The sequence below is a fragment of the Brachionichthys hirsutus genome, chromosome 18, assembly GCF_040956055.1.
Source record: "Brachionichthys hirsutus isolate HB-005 chromosome 18, CSIRO-AGI_Bhir_v1, whole genome shotgun sequence".
NCBI lineage: Eukaryota > Metazoa > Chordata > Actinopteri > Lophiiformes > Brachionichthyidae > Brachionichthys > Brachionichthys hirsutus.
Genome location: NC_090914.1, coordinates 428,299 through 441,992, shown reverse-complemented (window position 1 = coordinate 441,992; position 13,694 = coordinate 428,299). Strand labels below are relative to the sequence as shown.

At 44.6% G+C, this 13,694-nt stretch overlaps 3 protein-coding genes across 3 annotated transcripts; 1 reads left to right on the top strand and 2 right to left on the bottom strand.

Annotated features, from left to right (window-relative positions):
* Positions 1 to 959: 959 nt before the first annotated feature.
* On the bottom strand, positions 960 to 4,760 carry rdh12 (retinol dehydrogenase 12). The gene is made up of 7 exons (XM_068751878.1): positions 4,687 to 4,760; positions 4,084 to 4,202; positions 3,696 to 3,851; positions 3,511 to 3,615; positions 3,220 to 3,429; positions 2,556 to 2,745; positions 960 to 2,159 (listed from the first exon to the last, which is right to left on the bottom strand). The coding sequence occupies exons 1-7, from the start codon at positions 4,758 to 4,760 to the stop codon at positions 2,057 to 2,059; spliced, it is 957 nt and encodes a 318-aa protein (XP_068607979.1). The 3' UTR covers positions 960 to 2,056.
* Positions 4,761 to 5,456: 696 nt separating this feature from the next.
* On the top strand, positions 5,457 to 8,753 carry vti1b (vesicle transport through interaction with t-SNAREs 1B). Its single transcript, XM_068751987.1, has 6 exons — positions 5,457 to 5,668; positions 5,771 to 5,829; positions 6,712 to 6,909; positions 7,323 to 7,496; positions 7,650 to 7,711; positions 7,863 to 8,753. The coding sequence occupies exons 1-6, from the start codon at positions 5,572 to 5,574 to the stop codon at positions 7,951 to 7,953; spliced, it is 681 nt and encodes a 226-aa protein (XP_068608088.1). The 5' UTR covers positions 5,457 to 5,571; the 3' UTR covers positions 7,954 to 8,753.
* Positions 8,754 to 9,247: 494 nt separating this feature from the next.
* Positions 9,248 to 13,412, bottom strand: arg2 (arginase 2). The gene is made up of 8 exons (XM_068751877.1): positions 13,299 to 13,412; positions 13,149 to 13,221; positions 11,413 to 11,587; positions 11,163 to 11,322; positions 10,743 to 10,837; positions 10,559 to 10,663; positions 10,289 to 10,425; positions 9,248 to 10,198 (listed from the first exon to the last, which is right to left on the bottom strand). The coding sequence occupies exons 1-8, from the start codon at positions 13,410 to 13,412 to the stop codon at positions 10,008 to 10,010; spliced, it is 1,050 nt and encodes a 349-aa protein (XP_068607978.1). The 3' UTR covers positions 9,248 to 10,007.
* Between the last annotated feature and the right edge of the window lie 282 nt (positions 13,413 to 13,694).

Sequence of the window (13,694 nt, the reverse complement as noted above, 5' to 3'; positions counted from 1 at the left end):
ATCTCTATTCAAACCCAAAGTCTCATAAATCTGATATTCAAAACGATACAATGAACTGTTTACCACATAAAAAAATGTATGTTGCTGTTCGGCATCAGCGGTGCAAAACATGAACCGAACTGGGACTCGCTGGACTCCAGATCGCTGCCAGACTTTGGCATCTTCGTTCACCGGGGTGTCTTCTGTCCCCAGCGTCTGCACTGAGAGACTTCCGTCCATTTAAAGCAATTCAGACGTAGACAGATGCGACTAGAGATCAAGCGGCGCAAAATTAGACAATTTCCATGACATAAGTATTTAATAGGGTGTATACGCTTTCAGCAGGAGTTCATGGTTGCCTGTTTAAAACTTGTATTTTCTTCTTTTTCCAGAATAATTAGCAATGCTAACTAGCCAAGCTAACAGTTACGCTATTTATTTACCTTCTCTCGATTACATGATGCTACAATCAATAAAGCCCATTTTACCCATAAATATTCTGCAGCAGCTTCGACATAGTTTAAAAATATACTGAAACTACATTTTAACTAACAGGAGACATTTTAACACCATTAAAAATATTCCGTAAACCGAAGCGAAGCGAGGCTTCCTGTCGCCATGCCGGATGTTGTGAAACGTCATCACGCTGAACCGGAAATCCGTGCACGTCATCCGCCGCTCGCCAGGTCAATAGTTTTACATTGTCGCATTTTTGACATCCGGTCAACCTTTGACCTACATTCCGCTCGCCGGTCAACGCTTTGATACTTTGACCTACATTTTTTGCCTAAATACGTAAACGTAATTAGAATGCTGAGAATAGGGATATTATTATTTATTTTATATATATAAATAATACATAATTGTATAGATATTAATATTATTAATTATATATATATATATTTTAATATCTGAGTGGGACAATTATTATATGCCAACATATTATTTATTTATATATATATATATAATTTGCAGCCTCATGGTAGTACAGGGAATGCAGTTAGCAGGAACTAACGTAGCATTGCCAGTTTCTCCCTTGTGCCAGTCTCAAGCCCAGATAAATGCAGATAGTTGCGTTAGGAATAGCAAAATTCCCAAACTGCAAGATACAAATCACTGTGAATAAAAGTGATCCCGGATCGGTCAAGGCCCGTGTTAACAGCGACTGCCAGCAGCGTTGTGGAAAGGAAGCAGATCCTTCACTTGTACAGGCAGGCTAGAACGGGTGGAGGAATGGATCAGGTGTGCTATAACACCCTTGCAGTAATATTTCCATTTATTTAATTCAGTTGTAAACATTCAACTCTTGACATGAATTTAAATGTAGTAAAAGGCATGATTCACTTGTATAAAACACAAATTGTAAACTTTTGGCAATCTTGCATGTGAATGCTGAGAGAGACACAAGTAAGGAGATCCTCAGGAACCTAAAACTGTAGTTCCTCCAGGAATGTGCAGTTTTTGGCAGTGCAGATGGAAAATCTAACATTCTGATGATTCTATCTCAAATTTGTTATAATAGAAAAAGTCTTAGAATCTGCATGGACTACAATTATCACAAAATACATCTACGCAATTCAAGCGGTCATCATGGCTCAGACAGATGCTTTACTTTGATTTTTTTCATCAATCACTGTAAGAACCCCTGAAATAGTTTCGAAATGCTGGCACAGCAGTCGAGCAATTTAGCTGCAAATTCAGGAGAAATCAAAAACACAACTGATAAAGCTGGCCCTGGTTAAACCCTGGCTTGACCCCTCACAGGACCCTACTGCATTACAATACATCCAGTTGCTTTTTTTTTTGGTCCACTCTGTATTCACATGTCACAAAAATAGTCAAAAGGGGATTTGTTGGGCGCAGAATACAGCTGAGTGGTTTTGGCTTGAAGAGCTTTTGTGGAACAGCAAAATACTCAATGTATGATAATATAATTGCTGCATTGTTACGCTAAATAGCAACTTAACCTTATAGTACCGCTTACAGTATTACCTGACTGCTTTGTAAGTGAGAAACACTCAAAGTACAGAACATGAAAATGTATTGAAATGACTGCTACCAAAGAATAGGTAGCCCATCAATCCCACTCGATCCCGAGGAGCTCACAGCTGGCGTCCCACAGTCTCCTCGCGGTCTCCTCACTTCTGCCCTGAGGGGCTACGAATGCCGGCGAGCACTCGCTGAAACCAGAGGACAGATGTGGGTGATGGCGTTAGTGATCTTTCTGCATCCAGGGATCTCACGAGTCACGGCTATTCCATGTCTTGCAGAACTACAGCTTGTGGTTTGTGTAGTTGTCGAAAGCAACAAATAAAACACTACAAAATCTAAGATCAAGTACAGCACGTACTTCCTGAGAGTTTCACTCCCGTCACTTCATTACTCACCACAGACTCATTTTTATCTGAAATATGACACCTTAAATGTCTTTTTTAAATTATGACAAACACACAATGTTACAAATCCTAAAAGATAACCCGGGCGACATTTCCTTTGTCAAGAAGAGAACAACAAATGGGACATTTTTATCCACAAGCTGCCCATGAAGTGAAACTTCCCAGCTTGTCTTCACATACCTGAAGTGTTTCCCAGAGATGGAGTGGAGCTCTTCTGCCACAGCGCAGTGAATGCTGGTCTGTGCTCCTTCCCGCGGAGTTTTTAGGAACATGGAGAATATGGTGAAAAATATCATCATGAGAGTTGAGTGTCTGGTCAGATCTGAATTCACTGTCCCCGGGTGGACTGAGTTCACCGTCACACCGGTGCCTGTTGGGATGAAGAAGCTACGTCACCGTGGGGAACATTATTGGAATTAAGCAATGTGCTTCTTGGGGGAGGTCTGCACTCTCTGTGCTTTTAATTTCACTCTAATTCCATTTAAGTGATCTGTTAGAGGGAGCACTTCCACATTTCCCTGGGCATATCTCCTAAACTCTGATATGTGTGTGTGTATATATATATATATATATATATATACTGTATGCATTTGCTCTCTCCCCCACATAAATGCAACACTTTTTTTTTGCCAAACCATCCTCTGTCTCACATCCTCTTGATTGCTTTTGAATTTTGGTTACATTTTTAATCTTTTGTGAAATTTCAGATTTGATATCCTACTGTGTCTTTGACAAAATGCTGCATGTAGGATGCCTTTTGTGTGCTTTATCTTCGAAACGCCAATGTCACAGAAAGAATCACTATTCGTGTCGGCCCGTCTGTCTGTTTTGTGACTTTGTGCACCTTTGAGGCGACGCGCCAGCTCTCTGGCAAAGAGCACATTAGCCAGTTTGCTCTGGCAGTATGCTAATCCGCTGTTGTAGCTTCCCTGGCTGTGGATATCATGGAATCGGATCCACCCAAAGTTGTGTGCCAGCGAGGAGACCACCACGATCCGGGCTGGTGTGCTGCGCTTCAGCTGCCCGATCAGGAGGAACGTCAACAGGAAGTGCCCTGCCAGAAGTAAGAAAGGCAAGCAAGTCAACGCTGAACAGACGGCGACTGTTCAGACAAAACCTTCAGCTTCAGTCTGACCCAAATGATTGACTCCAATATGCAGCTCAAAGCCGTCCACTGTTTTCGTGTAGGGGCACATCATCACCCCGGCGTTGTTGATGAGGATGTGGAGATGGTTGACCTCTGAGGAAGAAAAACGTCACCAAAAGGAATGTCAAATATAGTGTGTAGGTCGACGTGGGGATCAGTCGGTCTGTGCTCACCTCTCAGAAACTTCTGTGCGAAAGCTCGTATCGAACAGGTGTCTGCTAAGTCGAGCTCTCGAACCTCCACACGAGCTTCCGGATGTGCATTTCGTATACTGGCAGCGGCCTGCTCTCCTTTGTTGACGTCTCGACATGCCATAATAACCCGCGCCCCTATCGAGGGAAGAGAAATCAGGAGCTTGACTATAAACAGAAATGGAGATGGAGAGAGCTTCTGCTCTGCAGACTCAACCAGAGATCAGGAACTCTACTGAAACGCGATGGGGGGGTTGGGCATGTTCTAACAGGAGAGATGTCATGTGAAACGTCATTGTGATTCTAAGGTGGGACCCCCAATCATCAACACTCCTGTGCCTGCGGCTTGAATTTAAGAGCAGAAAGTCACCTCGCGTTGCTAAATCCAGCGCCGTCTCCTTCCCAATGCCCGTGTTGGCTCCGGTGATGAGGACCGTCTTCCCGTCCAGAGCGGCTGCAGAATGACACACTCCACCAGCTGCATAGTTTCTGTTGATGCACAAAGACCCCTGATGAAAGCCAGAGACCCTGAACTACTCCACATTTTGATGACTTGTTCGGTCGGTCTTGTCCTCATTCGGAGAGGACGCATTGGCATTTTGTCCTATTCATTATTCATATAGAAACTTGGCTCATGAACTGTGAGTCGTACGACTGGTGTCACTGAGCAATCCACCCGCAGAACCAATGGGGCGGTGCGTGATAAAACGCCTCCCACGCTCAGCCTGCTGATAGGCCCGAGCAGCTGAGGAAGACTCCCACAGCTCCATCGTTCCTGCTAAGATAATCAGTATTCTGAAATAATGAGCGTTAAGAAGGAGCGTTTAGAATGACAATAAACTGGGTTCAGTGCACAGACGACGTAAACGAGTCTGTTTGTAATAACAGCATCGGTACATTGTAATCGATGCCCTCTCAACCAAAGCAGTCTATCTGAGCAGCGACGCATTCATATGATAAATCTTATACGCACCGTATTTGTGGTGCAAATAAAATCGCCAGGAACGTCACGGCTGCGATGCTCGCAATCAGAATTAAAAGCATCATCCCTGGTTTACGCTTTTCCGTCTTCCAGCGGGATCCCACTGATCTGTAGGCAGGCAGAACAGCTGACGTGAAGGCATCGAGTGGCACTACCAGGGCTAGTAGGGACGGAGGAAATGGAATTATGGGATTGTAGTTTTGTACAGCCTTCTTAGTCAATTAGTTTTAGTATGGCAATAGATACAAGCGATCGCGCTGGTTTTATCTATTTTTTTTCTTTTAACTTTATAAAAACAATTATTTGCATCAAGGGCAACACGAACATCCGAGGAAAACAACAAGTTTGCACGAACCATGAACAAAAAGTCTATATCACAAGTAACCGCGTCGCCACAATAAAGTTCAATGGTATTACGGTTCAAATTAAATGATTTATTTATTTGACCCATTATTTGTCAGTCAGTAGCAAAAATATTGGAATATCTATCGTAACAGCGTCGTTTAAAAAAATAACTCAGTTTCCCAGGAATTTTAAAAGCTGTCTGCATAGTGCCTGAATAAAATTGATTTGCCGGCGCTGTAAAAAAAATCTACAAGACATTTAATTATTTAGTACATCTATTTTGAATATAATTATATGCTGTTTCATTAATGTGTTTTGAAATATACGGAAACATCGCTGTGTTTTTATTTCATTTTAGTTTTGTTCCGGAGTTTTAGCACTCGATCACGAGGACCGTCATGCGGAAACGTCTGGGGAAATTGATTATCGTCACAACGGAACTGTGACATCTTCGATTAGAATACTTGTAATTTACGGCTAAAAGCAAAGTAATTAGTCAAGATCAGGCGGCTGGACTATTATTAGTGCGAAATGTCGTCGGAGGAATTTGAAAAGTTGCAAGAGATTTACAAATCGCTGTACGATGAGCTTAAGCTAATGCCGGAGAAAGCTCTGGGATGCCATGGAGGTAAACAACTCATTTTGTGTAGCTGTGCTAGTTAGCCTAAGAAGGAAACGTTTCGGGAGAATGCTTCTGTGTGCTGAAACTGGATGTATGTTTTATTCACAGAGGAGTTGAAGAGGCTTGTGAGGAACTTTGATGAGAGGCAGGGGGAGGCAGAGGAAGTGGTGAGCTTCTCTGTTTACGTTTTCAAGCTAGCGCTCTACAAAACTTCTTTAAGTTTACAGTCTGTAAGCTAAATATCTTCGTTTTAACAGAGTTAGTTGCAATAAGTTTAACTAGGATTGACCTATGACGTGCCACGTTCTCTGAGAGAGCAGTCCTACTGAAATCTACAGCACAATATATGCTGTAGATGTCTTTTAATTGAATTAATAATGATAGTTTTAACATGAAAAGTCTGCTGTCATGGTAATCTATGAAATTGTTCATGTAAATTTGACAGAAATTGCAAAACCACATTTTGCAATGTTCAACATAAAGGGAAAAGTCATGAAACTGTCCTTTTATCTGGATATATTCCTAAATTTAATGGTTTCTTCCTTGCAACATGCCCAATCTGCGATCTACACTTCAGATTAAATAGTCATAGTTAACTTTATTATCCACGAGGAGCAATCACAGCCGGCAGTATTAATAACGGCACACAACCCAGGAAAACACAAGTTACCGGTAGTTACATTCACAAAGTCATTTACAATGTCAATAACTGCAAGGATGAACAATTTCTTTAACTGGTTGGTTCGGTAATGAGGCAAAATATGCCTGCGGTTCTTATTTTTAAACTATGCTGTGCCAACTCAATTTCACAACAAATTTTCCACAAACAGGGAAATCGTTTTGTGCGTGTGTTTAAACTAGTTTGTGTTTCGACGATCTCTTCTTTTCTTCTTTTTTCCTGTTCATTTCAGTTCGTTCAATCTTTAACAGTGATTTACTGTACTGTGAACATGATTGGATGAGTCTCCAATAATGTATTCACAAGCAGTCTGCAGAGCAAAAACTATCGTTCTCTTTGAAGTTCCACAAACATTTTCTTATGTGTCAAGTTACAAGGTATGGAAGAAGAGCTGCGCGGAGCCCCGTCCTCCTACCGGAATGCTATGAATGCAAAGCTGCGCCTGTACCGCCGGGATCTGGGGAAGCTACAGAGAGACTTGAAAGCTTCTAGTCCTGGCTCTGGGTCTTCTAAACAGCCAATGGAAGGAAGTCATTATGGCATCTATTCATCGCAAAACCAACAAACTGTGAGTGTGGGCCTCCGGACTGATATAGCTGGAAGATGTTATTGGAATTATTAATGCAGCCAAGAAACCTTAGCATGTCTGGATGTGTATCGCCCAAAGTTATGCTGTAAGGTGAGTGCAGGGTTCATTTCTGGACTCACTGTCTGGTAAAAAGTATTTATTCCTGTCATTGGTAGCTGATTGTACAAAGAGGTATGTATACTAGTGTATCCAGTGAGAATACAAGGAGCTCAGCAAGTAGGAAACAATTCAGCTCACTTCAAAGGAGATTTCAGAAATGATCCATTTTAAGTATCTATCATCCCCATTCCAAAAGAAAGTTATGTGAAGCTACTTCTACTTTTGTTCTTCCTTTTCTGACACAATAAGTGACGTTTACTTGCTGATGTGATCCTGTTTTGCTACTTATGCAGACACATTTGCAGTCTCAGAGAGCTCTGTTGCTCCAGGGCACAGAGGCTCTGAACAGCGCCAGTCAGAGTATTGAACGGAGCCAGCGCATCGCCACGGAGACGGAGCAGATCGGCACGGAGATCATCGACGAGCTGGGAGAGCAGCGGGAGCAGCTGGACCGCAGCAGGAACAGAGTGAGCCATCGCTGCGTTAGCTTTAATCAGATACATGTTGGTTGTTTGAGTCGATCATAGTAAGGAATCTAAATAGATGGTAAAACTTGACTGACTTTTGTTATGTCCGTTTTCTTACGTCAAAGCTTTTCTGACTTAGTTTTTCTTTTGTAGTTGGTGAATACTGGAGAAAACCTCAGTCGAAGTAGAAAGATTCTCCGTTCCATGTCACGGCGGTGAGTGCTAGCCCAATGGAACCATCCATTGATCCTTCATTATTGAATGCTAAAATCAGGTGATCCTGCTGGATTTCGCTTGTATGACTCAGACTTTCACCGTGCGTCATTGTGGATGTTTCATTAAATGCTTCTTGTCTTTTTATTGCAGGCTGATGACGAACAAGTTGCTGTTAGGCGTCGTCATTCTGATAGAGCTGGCCATTCTAGGCGCCGCGGTTTACCTGAAGTTCTTCCGATGATCAGACGTACGAGAACAGGCTTCGTCTTGGATCCGGGACAAGCCCAGACTTTCAGCGTCTTCATTGACTATCCAGTAGCAATAATATTCTTTGGTTGTATTCAGTCAACTGTCTCTGCACGTGCAAATAATAGCAGTGAGGCGTGACAGTCTTGAAGCGACCCTTTACCGAGGGGAGAGGGACTGGGTCAGTGGGCCGGTGACATTCATGTGATAAAGGACCAAACCGATAGAAACTCCATGAACAAGCTAGGAGCTGGCATTTGCACTGCGTCCTGCAGTATGCCCTGCAGTGTGATGTTGTTTTTGGGATGTGTTCTGGCCACTGGAGAGATTTATTTGAGCATGAGTCCCACAAGTATTGATTCTCCAGCAACAGAAATACGAATATTTGCGTCAGCGGTTCTGGGAGGCTTCGAATTCTCAGCGCAGGATAGTTATTATGTGTGGAAGTGAAATGACTCAACCCCCATTAAAGAGGCTATTTATCAGCTGTTTGTAAAGACAGGAACAAACAAGAAGACTTTAAATAGCTGCATTGAACATCAGCCTGTAATTATTAACCGTTTAAAAACGTTTGTGCTTTGCTTCATGATACTGAGCAGCATCCGACCGCAGCTTCTACTTGTCATCAGTATTCCATACTGAACTCTCTGACAGCTGTATGCAGTAAATCACTTTTAATACATGTTACACACGGTGCCCAGAAGTTACCCGTGTTGTTGATCTCTGTACGATGGAAAGTCGGTTCTGGAAGGCTTCAGTGCTTCCTCTTTGACACGCTTCACGTCATTAAAGATTCTAACCTCATTTGTGATTTGATTTCCTGGAACCGCTGCTGTGTGCTCGCCATCTGCCTGGGGGGGGGGGGGGGGGGGGGGCGTGTTAAATAATGGTGATGATGCTGTTTTTACTGCCGTGTTTACCAAGTTTCACATCTGCCACTGGATTTTTTTCTGTCCATCATGCCTTGCAGGTGTGACAGAAGTACGGAAACAGTTTGGTGACATGTGGAAAGTGTGTTCTCACAAATAGTTTTGCTTTTAAATGTTTACAAGTTGAGAAAATTAATATATAAAGTTATGTGCAGTTCGAAGCGTTTAGTGATCTCTGATGTTTTTTCCCTCATGTACAGCGATCCAGAAAAAACGAACGGCATAACAAATGGTGAACTTTACCTAACCGTTGTGGGAGGGGGGGGGTGGTCACGTGTTGGTTGTTTGTGTTCCTGGATGACCCATTGTGTGGATGAAATAGCTTGATACGTGACATGAATGAGGACAGTGCATGCAGGATTTGAATCTGCTGGATACCAGTTTTCAATTCAATGAATACTGATGCCAGGGAATATTTATTTCAAATGTCATACAGGAATTCAAACACATGTGCTGCTTGTTGAGAAAATACAAAAGTAACCTGTAGCTGGTCAGAAAGTGCAAACGCATCAAAACTACATTTCAGTAACTGGCACAAAAACAAAGCGGGGCTCCGCATCAAGGATAGCCTGAGGACAAAAGGAAACAGTTCAGCTAACAATTAGCATTCAGACATTATCCAAACGCCTCTGTGGGGAGATGTCAGGAGCGAATTCTAGTCCAGATCAATGCAAGGAGAGGAGGAGCTGGTGTCAACAAGTGTAAAACAACCAAAGACAAACATGAAATAATTCCATGTGACTAATATCTTGTCTCAAATGATTTACATTTTTGTTTTTTTTTCTTCAAACTGATATAATTAGCCTCTAACCATATGTATATTTATTTTGTGTTCTTATTCTTGGGGTTTCCTTAAATATATATATATATATATTAAATCCCAGTCTTCTCAGTTTAATTTCATTATATTCTGTTTGCTCATGAAATGTTTTAACAAAAAATAATAATTCTCCCCAAAGCCTTTTGGTTGATGAACCCAGACCCGACTCGTTTTGCCTTTAACCCTCACACATCACTAAACTGCAAGCGGATCAGAACCAAAGCCTCAGCTACTAGATTCAGTCTTTGGTGGAATGCTCAGGCATGACGTCTATAGAGTTTATAGATCGTCTTCATGCTCTCAGAGGCAAAACTGTTCTGTGTCTTTCTTTGGAGCGGGAATCTCGTCGATGGACGTGTGTGCACCTTCTCTCGTCTGTCCCAGAGACGAAGCAATGACGTCGACCGCTAAAGCGGCGGTGGCCTCGACGGCTTCGCGGCTGGCCCCCAGCGTGGGGTTTACTTCTACCAGGTCCATGACTGACAGGAGGCCTGCACGTGGACACGTCCAGAGGTAAGACACAATCGCCAGATGGGAAGAGCAAGAGCACAAAGCTCTGCGTCAGATTTTGTAGTCTGCACCTGTGTTGTGGATTTCCTCCGTGATGTAGATTCCCTCTCTGTAGGTCAAACCGCCATTGACTGGCGTTCCTGTGGCGGGAGCCAGGGATGGGTCAAAAGCATCGATGTCAAAGCTCAAATGGATCGGGCGCTGTTTTCTGAGAAAGTGAAAATTGAAGGTGTGTGTTAAACCCAGACATGGAGAGTTTGGTTGTTAGAGAATAGCATCAAGTATATTTTAAATGAAACAGTAATCACACAGCCGTGGGAAAATGTTAGAACTATTGTTACCTCGCCAGCAAATGATCCAGAGTGACCTCCATGACCCTCTGGATGCCGAGTCTGTCAACATCCCTCATAGTGAAGTGCTGGATACCCAGGTTCTTCAGGATTTGGCTGCAATGAAAAGTAAAACATTGACTATTTCAAGTATATTCCACAATCTGCATATTTTAAAAAGTAAATGTGTACTTACTGCTCTCCGGAATCAACGTCACGCAGTCCAATGTACACGAGGTCCCTCGAGGAGAGGAACGGCTTCAGCCAGGAGAACCCTGGGATATTTGGCATCTGAGTGCCAAAGAGAGTCGAATTGGACACGGCATGCTTTATAACTGGAAATCTTGGGACAATCTCTAAGCGAGCAGTGTCGACAGAAGATTGAAAGACAAAGGCCTCCAATTACTGAAAAATTGCATCTGTGCAGCTGACCTGCTGTTACCATGGCAACACATCGTCACCCTTTTCCGTGAGGGACGAGGAGCCTTTATATCCGAGCGCCAGGGACTGAGCATCTCATTAGTGCGTGTTCGCGTAGGTGTAAGTAAGTGAAGGCTCCGCCAGCGAGTTTCCACTCGTCGGTCGGGCTGAAGTGAAGCTGACCCGTTCTCCTCACCTTGTCTTGCAGCTCTTTGAGCATGAAGGACACAGGCTGGCCGTGGAGGCTTCCTGTCGGAGAGCTCATCGGCGTGTTAATATCTGCATGAGCATCGACCCAGATGAGACACAGGTTGGGACACTGAAGGGCGTGTCCTCCCACCGATCCGATGCCCAGGCTGTTAAAGGTGCATTATCACAGTCAGCCAGCAGGTGCAGACACGTCAACCACGGGTTCGAAGTGAGTTCTGTTGCGTGTGCGTGGATACCTGTGATCACCGCCCAGCATAACGAGGGTGTGGCCGGCGCCGACGGCGCGGCTCACTGCTCCGGACAGCATCTTATTGGCCGCTCCCACGGTGCGGGGGAAACGGACCCCCATGTAAGGCTCGTCCTTCTCGAGGTGGTGGAAGTTGAGTTCACCGAAGTCGTGGACGTGGTAGTCTGAGGAACAGCAGAAGAATCCAGCCAATCAAGCATCGGATGCCAACAAGGCGTTCAGCAGCGCCGCCGTTTTGTGGCTGCCTTCACAACGCAGGACGATATTAGCTGGGATGGGATGAGCCTGCAATGTGATGGGATAGGTTCCTGCTCTGCAATGTGATGGGATAGGTTCCTGCTCTGCAATGTGATGGGATAGGTTCCTGCTCTGCAATGTGATGGGATAGGTTCCTGCTCTGCAATGTGATGGGATAGGTTCCTGCTCTGCAATGTGAGGAGGCTGAGCCAATGCCAGAGCAGCGTGTGACGGAGCACTTTGCCCCATTTCTCTCACGAGATCAGGTTTCAGTCCTGCGATCAGCGGCTGTTAAGGTGGATCGGCACCCGAACACGGAGCAAACGGGCGATGGGATGCAGCATATTGGGGTTCGTCTGGAAATGTGAGCCTTGATAGCGGGATAGTGTTTCTCTGCTGGTCTCAGGCAGGCCAATGCGGGCCATTACCATTTGTAGACCGGACAGGAATAGCCTTGATCTTGTGCAACCCTGAGTGTCTAATGCAGGACAATTAAAAGGAAGTCGGTCATTATCTGCTTCGGTTGGCCCCAACCCTGACAGCTAGTCAGCGACTCGCTCTGAAATGTATGGATCCGACTTTTCACGCCAAGCAGAAAACCTAAAATCGTGAAAATCTATCAGGTAGTTTTAGTTCCGGTCAAAGACAGACGTACAGACATAACAGCAGCAAAACAAGTCCTCTGAGGTGAAACAGGAATAGCACTCGGTGCCATCTGTCAAGCAGCTTTGTGTCGCGCTCGGTTTGAACAGAACGACATCGCCTAAATAAAGATCGCCCCGATGCCATTAACATGCATTATATTTCTACATAATCATTAAGCAATGCTAAAATGCATCCAATCCAGATCGACAGCATCGGGATCCCAGCAGAGTTTATGATGAACTGAATTAATACTTATTACTCTCCTGAGTGTATTTATAACACTGTTATTACACACATGGCGGCTTGCTTTGAATCATCTGTGGAGTCACCAGCACCTGAGTGGAGCCTCTTAAACACAAGGATTTCTCTGAACTTTTGAGTCCTATATTTCTGCAATCACGGAGGAAATTTAAAATAATGTATGAAGAAAAGTTGCAGCATGAGTTATAATAATCATTTAATATTTTTTTACCTCCACGCTTCTTCAGGATTCAATTTATTGTTTTATGCACAGAAGGGAAATGATTCCCCCCCCCCCCCCCCCCCCCCGAGCTCTGGGCGGCTCCTTCACGCTCCAACGGGTTTTTAAACACTATACTCTCATTTCGGTAATTATTTTATGAGGCATTTACAGTAAATAATAAATAATCTAGTTCATTTAAACGTATGTTTCACATTTAAATAGGCTACGTTTCGTTCTTGATGTTGACATAAAGCGTGTGCGTCATGATGTCCCCGATGACGTAAGAGGGCGTCTCTCAGCCGACCGGATGTATAGGATAAACCCGTCCACCCGGCATGTTATATAACGGATACCCCCCCCCCCGTCCTGCCCCCACCTACCCAGCCCGGACAGCCTGTCGATGAGCCCCGCGTCCCGGATGACTTTCGGACCGTGTTCCACGCCGGTCCGCTTCTGTCGGAAAACAAACAAACGTCACTGCTGGAGCCTCAAAACACAAACGCGTAGTCTGGAGGTGAAGCGCGTCTCACCTGTCCTCTCGAGAAAGGCGCTCCGAGCACCGCCACGGACTGAGCCCGACTTTGTTGGCACGTGCGCGTGAGCGCCGTCCCGAGCAGGCGAGATAGGCCCAACGCCGCCCTCATTGTGTTTACTGATCGATCACAGCGATCCGGTCCGGGACAGGCTGATGAAAGCGCGCTGAGTCCGCGCTGACGCAATGGATCAATGGCCTAATCACTCCTCTGTCCGGCCACTTGATATTCATGCGCCGATGAAGAGGAGAACTGGCACCAAGCGAGGAAGATCTTCACGCACCGGCACGAGATGAGAGGAAGAGCGTTCCGCGGTCCGCGCGTCTGGCGGTGCTCAGATCTATAATGCGTAATTTCAGATGCAGCACGTACGGAAGGAGGCGGGTGACGTCA